Source organism: Leucopleurus acutus (genome assembly GCF_964270905.1).
Source record: "Leucopleurus acutus genome assembly, chromosome: 16".
Lineage (NCBI taxonomy): Eukaryota > Metazoa > Chordata > Mammalia > Artiodactyla > Delphinidae > Leucopleurus > Leucopleurus acutus.
In genome coordinates, this window is record NC_139158.1 from 75587119 (window position 1) to 75600309 (window position 13191).

Below are 13191 nucleotides of genomic sequence, written 5' to 3' on the forward strand. Positions count from 1 at the left end.
GTGAAGGGACAAGATGAAGCTGCTTCTTCTGTTCTGCCAGGAACTATAGCTGGATACAGTCCAGCTCCTGCCTCCAAGCCGGGGTGGTAGAGAGGGCCCTGGGCCAGCAGCTGTGACTCAGGAAGGAAGAATGTATAAGACAGCGAGGTCTTAGTGTTCCACAGAGGGAAAACCGAGTCATAGCAGATGCTGCCTCTGAGTTTCCAGATTTCCTGGGACACAATCAGATTTGGCTTTGGAGAGGGCTTATTTGTACCCTTGCCTTCCGACTGCGACTCTTAATCTCCTTCTCCACCTTCCTTAGTTTTCCCTGGAAATGCCCACACGTATGTGTTTGCATTTGTGTATTTGGTGTATGTGTAGGGATTGAAGATGGAGCTCAGGAAGTGGTGAAGGAGATCTTAGAAGATGTGGTCACGTCTGCAGTTAAAGGTAAGAACCAAGACCCCAGCCTTTCCTCCTACTCGTTCCTTCATAGAAGTCCCCGGCCAGTATTTTAGTGCCCACCCCCAGTAAACTCATGGAAACTGAGTCTGCCCCTGTCTGCCCACCTTTCATATGGAATTCAGAAATTACTTGTCGTTAGTGATTGGCGTTATTCTCACTCGGGTTGGGTTCAAGAAGCACAGTCTGACAATGTTAAGAGTTGGGTGCTCCACATGGAGATGCAGAGGGCCACTCCTGTATACAGCCAGGTTTTTCCAGAAGTGGACGGGGAGCCCTGAGGTGGTGAATTTTCCTGGCCAGCCATTGATGTATCCAGGGGACCATCCCCACGTCAGCAGGTATCAGATGCACAGGGAGGCTTTGTTCATTTTGTTAGACTTCATTCTTAACTCCCTCAGTTTTTGGTGTAGTTTCAGTGGAATTAACCTTGTATAGCTCAGAATGACTATCAGATGATTTTTCCTTTGTTTTTACCCAAAATTTCAGGTCAGTGGTTATGTGCTGAACACTCAGCTCCAGTGCCAATAAACCACTAATGGATTGAAAAGTCAATAAATTAGTGGGTTGCAATCAGCGTTTTCTAAATGGAAGAGAATAAAATGAAAATAGATGCAAGCTGAATGTGACTCATATAGTAATGTTAAGCATTGTTTCATGAAACATGTTTCAGTGATTTATTTATGTGCACATGTGTATAACTGGGTCATGACTGTTAAAATGTATTTCTTAGTGAGGGTCATGGTCAAAGAAGTTTGACCCACTGCTCTAAGCCCTATCCTTTTATTAATTTAGGGTACCACCAAACTATATTCATAGATTTCATTATTTAACTTTTTATAGAAATGTCTTTAAAATAATACCTTTAGATTTTTTTTTTTCCTGGGGCCAATGCAAGAAGTTCTCACATAATAAACACTTATCTGTCTTGTTCACTGCTATATCCCTCAGCCCCTAGCACAGAGCTGGGCACATAATAGGTGCCTGATAAATATTTGTTGAATGAATATATGCTTCAAAAACCATTATGGACAGTTACGCTTATTAAGTTGTTCGGTGTCCCTTAAATATATAATGATCCACATGGTAAATTCCTCATAGAGTTCAGATGTTCTGCTAATCATCAGATATGCTTTCTTTCATTAAATGATGGAATCTATTTAATTCTTTGTCTTTTCCTTTTCCACATGGCTGCCAGGAAGCTCAGGTCTACATTTCTTTTTTTCATGTGACTGAGGTTTTCTATCATAACTATCAAACTCTTTTCATTTACGTAACTCTTGTTCTCTAACCCCTTTATTAGTAGCCCTTTTTTAAAAAAAAAATCGGTGCTTTTTATGTTTAGCTGGTTCTAATCTTCTTTGGAAGTAGGTAGGGGTGGGCAGGACTGCTGTATTGCACAATTCTGAAGGCACCACTGACCTGGGCCACAATATGAAGGAAGCCACCTGGGAGTGGGGCTGTGGGTAATAGACACATATAGCCAGAGCAGGGCAGTGGCTCAGGGAAAGGGAAAAAGCAGTAGCTGGAAGGTTATGTGAATAACTTCTTCTTGGTGTGAGGCCACCTTTTAGGGTAAGTACTAACTTGGTAATGACTTTTGCATTGTATTTTAAGAAGCAGCACAAAAGCACAGTCTGACGGAGCCTGAGAGGGTCCTGGGTGAACTGGAGTGCCAGGAACATGCCGCACCCCCAGCAGCTGACGAAAACTCACAGACCAATGGGATAGCGGACGACAGACAGTCCTTGTCATCGGCAGATAATCTGGTACGTTGGTGATCTTCCTATCAGGCTTGTTTTGGTTTTTACTGTTTTAGAAGACGCAGAATTAAATCTCTATCAGAGGAAGCGAGTGAAAACCAACAAGCCCTGTTCAATTCTTTAGCCACACCATCCTGGCCTGATAGTCTTTGTGTTAACAGGTTCCATTCTTGGAACATGCTAATGTTGCTGGTATATAATAGGGTTGTTAAACTGTATTTATTCAGACTTTTAAAAACTTATATTTCCTGCCCTTTTTCTTTTCTCTCAAAATGGTGTATATTCATTATAGAAAAATAAGAAAATACAGAGAAGGAAAATAAGGAAATAGAAGTTATCCATAATCTTCTAACCCAGAGATAACATTTGTTAACATTCTAATTATACTCTCGATTTTTCTCTCCCTCCCATGTTTTTTACCACTTACATGTAGTAACACAACGTACATGCTGTTTTGTAACCTGCTTTTTAAATTTGAGGTATATGAACATCCTTTCAGGGCCCCCCTAAGTGTGTCTGCTACATTATTATTATTTTTTTAGGTAGCTTTGTTGTTCTCTTGAGAACAGTATATATAAACATTCAAAACAGGAAGAAATGATATTAACATCCCACCTGAACCCACTCTCTCGCTGTACCTTTTCACCAATGTTTCTCAACCTTTTAAATGATCTGTCTCTCACACACACACGCACACGCACACACACACACACACACACACACACACACACACACACGGGAGCCTTTTTATGTATTTTTCCCATTCATCACCCTGTTTCATGAAATTTTAAAGCTATTGGTAAACTAGATACCTGTTTATGTACTGTATGTATATCTGTGCTTTATACATATAAAGAATGATTTTTTCCCACACCCATTGCCCCCGCCCCCAACCAGTTTTTGCCCCTGTCTTAGTCTGTATAGGCTGCTGTAACAGAATACTATTTACTGGGTGACTTGTAAACAACAGAAATGTGTTTCTCACAGTTCTGGAAACTGGGAAGTCCAAGATCAAGGTACCAGCAGTTTCAGTGTCTGGTGAGAGTCTGTTTCCTGGCTCACAGATAACTGTCTTCTTACTCTGTCCTTCTGGCAGAAGGGGCGAGGGAGCTCTCTTGGGCCTCTTTAATAAGGACACTAATCCCATCCATGAGAGCTCCACCCTCATGACCTAATCACCTCTCAAAGGCCCCACCTCCAAATACTGTCACATTAGGATTAGGTTTCAACATGTGAATTTTGGGGTGGAGTAGGGGGCACAGACATCCAGTCTGTAGCAGTCCCCTTGGGGTTATATCATCCCCATTAAGAATGCACTTATATAGGGATGTACTTAAATCCACACAAGGTATTTGTGTGTTATGTACTAGGCTGCAACTTTGTTCACTCAACACTGTTTTATGGTCATCTTTTTACATCAGTAGTACATATATGTCTAACTAATGTTTTTAATGGCCATGTGAAATTCTATCATGGATTACCATAATGTAACAGTTCCCTATTAGGTTTTTGGGTTATTTTCAGTTTAATCACCGGAGACAGTTCTACATTGAACATCCTTGTAGATAGATCTTATGCCCATCCTTAATTCTGTATGATAAATTCACACAACTGGTATCGTTGGGTCAAGAGTTGGGAGCTTTAAGGCTTTGTTCCTTAACATCAAATTAGGCGGCCAGGAGGGCAGTGGTCGAATTTCTGCCCACTTGGAGGTTCTCAGCACTCATTTTCCCATTCCCTCATTAAAACTGAGCAGTAGCATTCATTCAAATCTTTGCTGGTCTGATGGAAGAAAGATCCTGCCTTAATAATTAGTAGTAAGGTTATTTTGGTTTATCTGTTATTTGCATTTCTTGGTAAATTGTTTACTCATGCTTTCTGCCTGTTTTTCATTTGGGAGTAGGGTTTCCATATTTCCTGAAAGAATTATGAGAACTTTTTGTATGTTGAGGATTTAATCCTTGTCATATATTGCAAATATTTATTTTAAAAAAATTTTAATGTAGCTTACTTTTTTATTTAAAGAAGTTTATTTTAAAACAAACACCTGTCATTTTTTCCCCCATTTATCCTGCAATAATATTCTTAGAAATAGCTTTTTTACCCAAGCTAATATAAATAATTACCTGTATTTGCTTTGGGATTTTTTATGGTTTAACCTTTGCTCGTTTAGCATTTTAAACCACCCACACCCACTTTTTGAAGGACAAGGAACAATTTTTAGAATTGCTGTAATGACTCCCCCATAAGCTCCTGTTTTGACATATTGTTTCCTCCTCCACATCCCTCACTTCCCCATTGAATAAATACTGGGTGGGCGAAAAGGTTCGTTCAGTTTTTTCCATAAGATGGCTCTAGTAGCACTTAGTCGTCTTTAACTTCATTTGAAACAGGTTTGTTAAATTGTATGTGACAGCTGTCATATCAGCAGACATTTAAAAATAAGAAATCAAAATTGGTGAATTTTTGTGTAGCCATTTTAATATTGAAGATGGAAGAAAAAAGCAACATTTTCATGCTTTATTATTTCAAGAAAGGTAAAAATGCAGCTGAAACGCATGAAAAGATTTGTGCAGTATATGGAGAAGGTGCTGTGACTGATCAAATGTGTCAAAAGTGGTTTGCAAAGTTTTGTGCTGGAGATTTCTCGCTGGACGATGCTCCCAGTTTGGGTAGACCAGTTGAAGTTGATAGTGATCAAATCGAAACAATAATTGACAACAATCAACATTATACCACGCGAGAGATAGCTGACATACTCAAAATATCCAAATCAAGCGTTGAAAATCATTTGCACCAGCTTGGTTATGTTCATTGCTTTGATGTTTGAGTTCCACATAAGTTAAGGGAAAAAAAATGTTTTGACCGTATTTCCGCATGCGATTCTCTACTGAAACGTAATGAAAACGTTCCTATTTTAAAACAAATTGTGATGGGCAATGAAAAGTGGATACTGTACAATAATGTGGAACAGAAGAGATTGTGGGGCAAACGAAATGAACCACCACCAACCACACCAAAGGCCGGTCTTCATCCAGAGAAGGTGATGTTGTGTATATGGTGGGATTGGAAGGGAGTCCTCTATTATGAGCTCCTTCCGGGAAACCAGATGATTAATTCCAACAAGTACTTCTCCCAATTAGACCAACTGAAGGCAGCTGTCAAGAAAAAGCATCCAGAATTAGTCAACAGAAAACGTAATCTTCCGTCAGGATAACCCAAGACCGCCTGTTTCTTTGATGACCAGGCAAAACCTGTTACAGCTTGGCTGGGAAGTTCTGATTCATCCACCGTATTCACTAGACATTGCTCCTTTGGATTTCCATTTATTTCGGTCTTTACAAAATTCTCTTAGTGGAAAAAATTTCAATTCCCTGGAAGACTGTGAAAGGCACCTGGAACAGTTCTTTGCTCAAAAAGATAAAAAGTTTTGGGAAGATGGAATTATGAAGTTGCCTGAAAAATGGCAGAAGGTAGTGGAACAAAAGGGTGAATACGTTGTTCAATAAAGTTCTCGGTGAAAATAAAAAATGTGTCTTTTATTTTTACTTAACAAAACTGAAGGCACTTTTTGGCCCACCCAATAATTTAAATTTTCATGAGATAATTACGTTTCTTATTTTTGAAGAGTTACCCTTTGGTTTGGACCCTTTGATTTTTCTCATCTTTGTTCTAATCTTAGGAATCAGATGCACAAGGACATCCAGTGGCCGCCAGGTTCTCGCACATTCTGCAGAAGGACGCCTTCCTGGTGTTTCGCTCCCTTTGCAAGCTGTCCATGAAACCCCTGGGCGAAGGCCCCCCAGATCCAAAGTGAGCAGACAGCAGTTCTTGGCCGTCTATAACCCAAATGACCCCGAAGGATCTTGGGGGCTCCAAGAAACCCCAGGGCCTCGTGCCCTGGTTGGTGTAAATTCAGGAATTTACGGGGTGGTTTTACAACTTTTTCAGGCTCATGCAGGTCCCCTAGTCCTTTCATCATGAATTGTCTCTGTGTTCCCACCAACCATGATCATTGTGCCCAATTTTCCTTTCCTTGGTTTACGTGCTAAAAATAATCATTATATTGAACATTCATCTTCTTTTTACTGACTAATGAATTAATCTGCTGATCTGGGGATCCACCATCAGGATGCATACAAACCTCAATTTCTTACCCTGATTGGAAACTTCTTCTTTGTGGATACAGATTTAAGCCCCAGATTCAACTCAGAGAAGCCAAACCTTTAGAGTCAAGGATGTACCACAAGGATGGTAGTGCTGTGGAGTGTCAAAGCAGAAGTTCTGGAGCCACAGGGAGCTGTGTTCAGCCCTGGCTTACTTGAGTCCAGCTTCATGGCCGTATGAGCTACTAAACCTCATCTGAAAAATGGGAATACGGAAAATCACCTCACACGATCAATGATGTGAAATGATAGAATGACATCCCAAGCATAGGGCCTAGTACTTGATGAGAGTTTTATAGTTACTATTATTATTATCATTATTATTAGTCATTAATAATAATCCTCACTCTTCTGTTAAGAATATGGTGACTGTTAGGGAAAAGACTCATGAAAGTTTCCCATTCTTTCCATCCCTTGTGGGCCGGGATGGGGAGCATGAGGCAGATGGATGAAGAGCACTGTTCTCCTTGTCTCTAAAGGTAGAGCGGGACAGACGTTTTCGTCTCACGTGCTGGATGTGAAGTAATTGGTTCTATTAGATTAGTTGCAGAACCAGCTTTCCAGAGTCAGTGTGCACTTATTTTGCTCCTGCTCGGTCCTGTGCTTTATGACAGAGAGTTGGCAGCTCTCGTTCTCCCAGGGCCTGCAGGTTCTGTGAGAACTCACCTCATGCCATCTGCCCTCATTCTCTTGACATTTAGGTGCTGTTGCCAATTCTCAACTCCCTGGCTTCTCAGAAAATCCTGCTCCACTGGTAGAGGAGTGAGACCTTCTCAAGAAACATGCTTTCTAAAATTTCACCTTTCAGCTCTGTCCTTGTTTTCCACTTCCTTCGCCAGATCCCACGAGCTGCGCTCCAAGGTGGTTTCCCTGCAGCTCCTCCTCTCCGTGTTGCAGAACGCTGGCCCGGTCTTCAGGACTCACGAGATGTTCATCAATGCAATCAAGCAGTATCTCTGCGTGGCATTGTCCAAAAACGGCGTCTCCTCAGTGCCTGATGTCTTTGAGCTCTCTCTTGCCATTTTTCTTACTCTTCTTTCAAACTTTAAAATGCACTTGAAGATGCAGATAGAGGTAAGGACTCCAAATTGACTTTTCTTTTTTTTTAAGTTTGATGACACTTTTGCATAATGCGTTAACTGCTGGCCTCATAGTCACCAGGAACTAGAGTTACACAGTCTACTTGCTAGTACCCCAGAGAAGAATTTTTTGAGCAAGAGAACACCTTTTCATAAAAAGTTACTGCCCCAAAATCTTGTATACCTTTCATTTTAACCGAAGGTTTAAATCATATGGTCTGTGTGTTGGGCTCAGTCCCCAAACATGTGCCTATAAGTTGTTTGGGATAACTTGAATTAGTTTCCAAATTGAGAAATCAGATTCTCCATGAACATCCGTTTTGTGATTTCTCTCAAAAAACCACAACCCCGGTCCTGCATTTCCACGTAGCAGCTCTTGGTGGTTTCTCAGGAGCAGCTGCTCTCTCTGATGGGGCCGTGTTCTCGGTTCACTGTGGTCCTACCCTGTTAGCTCTTCCCACCCAGGGTTCCGGTGCTGGTCAGCAGTGTGTGTGCCTCACCTCTTCTCCTGCCCGGGCTGCTTCACTCATAGGCTCTGCCTGTTCTTCAAAGGCTTTGGGGGTTTTGAGCCCTAATTTAAATTATTAATTGGTATCCTCCTTTTTCTTCTTCTTGTCGTATAGGTCTTTTTCAAAGAGATTTTCCTGAACATTTTAGAAACATCAACAAGTTCTTTTGAGCACAGGTGGATGGTCATTCAGACCCTGACAAGGATCTGTGCAGGTATTTTCACCCTGAGGGTGCTCATCTATTTGACTTGCCCAGAAACACTTCTGATGCTTTCATTCTCCAAAGTCCAGATTAAGACCTTTAACTCCTCCTTTTAGAGTTTTAATGAAGTGCTGAGGAAATCATTACCTTAAAGGCTACTGCTAGCCCAATGGCCAACTCAGACTGGTTTGCCCAGGACTTTCTGATTCTAGCATGGAAAGTCCCACGTCCTGGGAAACCCCGTAATCCTGGAAAACCAGGACACTTGTCACCCTACCTACAAGCTGAACGTGGTTTGTAAGTCACAGGGTCCTGGGTCTTGGTGCTGCCAACCCTTGATTGGATGCTAAGGTAAATGTGGATTTCCCTTACACTGTACAATTGTGTAGCTATAAACCGAGCATCTGTTTGTTATCTGGGTAACTGCATAAAAGTTACACAACTTTAAGAATTGGATCGGGCAGTTCTCTCTTTTTTTGATGAGGAAAGTGAGCTGTAGAGAGGTGGAAGCAGCTGCCAGGATTTCAGTTAGTACCAGGGCAGGCCTAGAAAGAGGGCCTTCCATGCTCCTGGTCCTTCCAGCATGCATTTCCAGAGTGAGGTGTGTCCAGCCTGAGTTAGTAATTCACTGGGAAAAGTTTTTGACCGAGGAATCTCATTTAATAAGATAACGTAACTGCTGTCTGTGTTCAGTCAGAATTTCTAATATCCATGTGTTATTTTCCAAGATGCCCAGTGTGTTGTAGATATTTATGTCAACTACGACTGTGATTTAAATGCTGCTAACATTTTTGAGCGCCTCGTAAACGATTTATCCAAAATCGCTCAGGGAAGAAGTGGACACGAGCTGGGAATGACACCTCTGCAGGTACAAACACTGAGAGCACTCGTTTATAATTTAAAGTTCATTCATTTCAGTAAACATTTTTCGAGAGTCACCGTGTGCCAGGCACTGTCCTTGGTGCTGGGGATACAGCAGTGAAAAAAACACAAACACGCACATCCATGTGCACGATTGCTGTGGTCCCAACACTTGAAAGCAAACAACGAAGAAGTAAGCCACAGAGAAAAATAAAGCAGGGAAGATAGAGAAGGGATGTTGGAGGTGAGGGTGGTGCCATTTCTAATGGGGCATCAGGGTGGCCTCCCTGAGAAGGTGACACTTGAGCTGAGACCTGTAGAAGCGAGTTCACTCTGTCACCTTTCCATAGATCACGTGAAAACAGGATCCCAGACTCCAGTAAAGGCAAAGGAGATTGCTTCTTATTAGATTCCCTCATTATTAGAGTGCCTACGAAGAGAATAGTATTCTTAACCTGAGGTCTCTGAAGAAACTGGTCAGAAGGTCTGTGAGCCACCTGGAATTATATATAGAATTTTGGTATATGGGCATTTTTCCTAGATAAAGGTCCATAGTTGTCATTAAATTCACAGAGAGAGATCCGTACTATTTTAGATGCTGTTTTGAGTCTAAAATATTTGCTTTTTTTTTTTTTTTTTGGCTGCATGTCTTGTGGGATGTTCCCCCGACCAGGAATTAAACCTGGGCCCTGGCAGTGAAAGCCCAGAGTCCTAACCACTAGACCACCAGGGAACTGCAACATTTTTTAAGACATTTACAACTTGCATTCAACTTTTAAGAAATGCTACTTAAAAGAAAAAAAAACAGTATTTTTATTTACTTGCAGAATAAGCCTTAAAATGGAATGCTTTTGTGGGTGTTTAGGGGATGATGGTATGTCCACAATCATTCATCTGCTGGAAAAGATTCTTTTCTCTTTTTTCAGGGTCACTAGTTAAGACCCTCTTATTTATTTATTTTTTTAAATGCTATTTTTAAGTGTTTTGTTTAATTTAAACAAGCAATGAATGAGGACTTTCTTTTAAAAAATCCAGATAATACTCTGTTTTAGGAATGCACACATCCCATATTTTTGCTGCTGGGGAGTTTGTAATGAACACCTTTAAAGATGTTCATGGCTTTTGCAATGAGCCGTCAATATTTATGTCACCTGTTAGCTTTTCCTTGGGTTAATAGCACCGAATGTCAGTGCTTATCTCGTGTCGTCTCAGGATTCCCGGAGCCCTCTAGATGTCGGCACTTAATTTATCTGCTGAGTCTCTGTGTCGTGTCACTTTTGTCCTTTAGGAGCTCAGTCTGAGGAAGAAAGGCCTGGAGTGCCTCGTGTCCATCCTCAAGTGCATGGTGGAGTGGAGCAAAGACCTGTATGTGAATCCCAACCACCAGGCCAGCCTCGGTGAGAGACCCCTGCTGCAAACAACCTCCCCATCCAGCCCTCACCCCCACCACGCACAATAGGCTGCTCACGTCATCGGGAGAAGCTATCCTGATATAGGTGTCTTAGAGTTAGCAAAACACTTTCATTTGCAAACTAGGTGAAGTATTTTAAATGTTCTGTTTTCTCATCCATCTGGAATTTGGGGGGGAATAGTGTGAATTGTGCTCGAACTCCATTTTTCCAAAAGGGGAGCCAGTTATTCCAACGTTTTTTTAGTACTCTCTCCTTCCCTCACTGATTTGAAGCACCACTGATTTGGTTTATGATATACCAAATTCTCCTGTGTGTGTAAGTCTGTTTCTGAATATTCTGTTCTATTGATTTGCCTGTTCTTGCACCAATACCACGCCTTTCAAATGCCTAGAGTTCTTAGCAGTGAGTTTTGATACCTGCTAGGACAGGTCTTCCTGTTCATTGTTCCTTAAGTGTCTTGACTGGTTTTGTACTTTTATTCTTTCATGTGAATTTTAGCATTAGCTTATCAAGTTCCACAAACAAGTAAGTTGTTAAGTAAAGTAACTGAGTGATATCAAGGTGCTCATGACCCTTACAGTACAAACTTTATTGTTACAGGTCTGGGAAAGGGAACTGCAGAGGCAGACCTCACCTCAGCCGTGTCTCTGTCCCATCTGTTTATTTGGTTTCCTTCGCTTTTATGTCATCGCAGGTCAGGAGAGGCCCACGGATCAGGAAATGGGGGACGGGAAAGGCCTTGACATGGCGAGACGGAGCAGCGTGACATCCATGGAGTCCACGGTGTCCTCGGGGACTCAGACGGCCATCCAGGATGATCCGGAACAGTTTGAGGTCATCAAGCAACAAAAGGAGATGATTGAACACGGCATTGACCTGTGAGTGTGGCTATCGCTCTAGCTGAATCTCTTGGGAACCTGGCACTGACTCCTCAAGACAAAATGCCTGTTTCCAGAGACCAGTGCTGGCACCTGTGCCCAGGCCCGATCAGGCTGGGCTGAGAGTGAGTGTGTGTGAGAGAGAAATTTAATAGCTTTGTGTGGTTGATGCCTGGTCTTTTTTCCCCTCCTAATTAAAAAAGTCAAACCAGTTTAGAAAATACAGAAAAGCATAAAGCAAGAATGTTAAAATCACTCATACAATTACTACCTCGAGGAAATCACCATTGGTAACACTTTTTTCTAACTGTGTATTGTGGAAAGTTTCAACATACAGAAAAATTAACTTTTGCCATATTAGTGTTATCTGTGTATTTTTTTCCTGAACCATTTGAAAGTACTTTGTAGCCATCATAATATTTCAGCTGTACATAGTTGAAAAATAAGGACATTCTCCCATGTAACCACATCATCATTATTACAATCACTGGTAAATCATAATGTTTCTTTTCAGTTTTTTATACACAAAAGTACATATACACACAATCTCACATCCTGTCCAACTTTTGAATGATTAGTTTTGTAAACTCAATTTATTTTAAAAGTTGATGTTATAATACTCATTTATTAATTAAAATGTTGATCTCCTCATTTCCACTCTCACCATCCCTGCATCCCCCCCAGTCTGTTCTCCCACAGCAGCTAAAGGAATCTTTTAAAAACTTAAATCAGGTCTTGTCACTCCCTGCCTACAGTCATTGCAGGTTTCCCATTTCCTCCCCACAGCCCGATCCAGCCTCCAGCCTCCCTCACTGACCTCTTCCCCGTTCAGTACTCCTGGGTCACAAGGGGCGTTTCAGCCCCTTGAACACCTCAAGCTTTCTGCACTATTGCACCTTCTGCTTAGAACATTCTTGGATCTTTTTCATTCTTCGGGCTTGGCAAAGCATCTCTTCCTGAAAGAGACCCCCTGTAACCACACTCTCTGAACAGTCCCGAGGTAGTCTGTGTCCCTGCGCCATAGTCATAGCCTGTCCTCACAGTCCTTGCCACAGTTTGTGCTTATACATGAAGATCATTCCCCAATGCGTGGCCTGGTAAATAACAAGTTGAATTTATACGTCAGTTAAGTATGCCTGCCTTTAACAGAAAATCCAGAAGTAACAGTGCTTAAGCACCATTAAAGAAAATCCCAAAGGGGACAGGCTAGGACAGTTGCAGTGGCTCTTATGGACGTCAGAGACCCAGGCTCCTTTTAGCTTTCTGCTTCACCATCTTGAATACAGTTTTCATCTTCAGTGTTGCCTCGTGGTTTAAGAGGACTGCTGGAGCTCCAGTCATCACACATATATTCTGGGGAAGAAGGGGAAAGAGCAAAAAATGTTCACCTCCCTGCCAAGTCAGCTTTGTTTAAGGATCCTTCCTAGAAGTATCCACACCACTTCTGCTCACCTCTCACTGGCCAGAGCTTTATCACACGGCCGTACTTTGTCTAAGCGAGGCAGGGGAATGTAGTTCTTATCCCAGATAGTTGTGTGCCCAGCTAAACATCTAGGTTTTATTAGTGCTGGAGAAGAGGAGAATGGATATTGGGTGACAACCAGCAGATTCTGTTAAAGCTAGGTCAAAAATTAAAAGTGGAATTGAGAAAAACTACCAGGACACACACAGTTCGTGGTGTTACTGTAATTTGCCTCAAATGCTAGCTTTTTTCTATCCTCCAGAGTTTGAAATAAGCAACCTGTGTCCCATCTCTTGAAAAAGGTTCAACAAGAAACCCAAGAGAGGGATCCAGTATCTCCAGGAGCAGGGCATGCTGGGAACGTCAGTTGAAGACATTGCCCAATTCCTGCACCAGGAGGAGCGCCTCGATTCTG

The 13191-nt window shown here is 41.8% G+C and overlaps 1 protein-coding gene across 1 annotated transcript in view; it reads left to right on the forward strand.

Moving 5' to 3' along the window:
* Positions 1–13191, forward strand: part of ARFGEF2 (ARF guanine nucleotide exchange factor 2) — a 99810-nt gene that overhangs the window by 35342 nt on the left and 51277 nt on the right. The window contains exons 7-15 of the mRNA XM_082858090.1: positions 364–432; positions 2062–2213; positions 5890–6020; positions 7213–7447; positions 8076–8175; positions 8892–9031; positions 10313–10421; positions 11131–11314; positions 13079–13190. Coding sequence (XP_082714216.1) covers positions 364–432; positions 2062–2213; positions 5890–6020; positions 7213–7447; positions 8076–8175; positions 8892–9031; positions 10313–10421; positions 11131–11314; positions 13079–13190 — 1232 coding nt within the window. The remainder of the gene's footprint in view (positions 1–363; positions 433–2061; positions 2214–5889; positions 6021–7212; positions 7448–8075; positions 8176–8891; positions 9032–10312; positions 10422–11130; positions 11315–13078; position 13191) is intronic.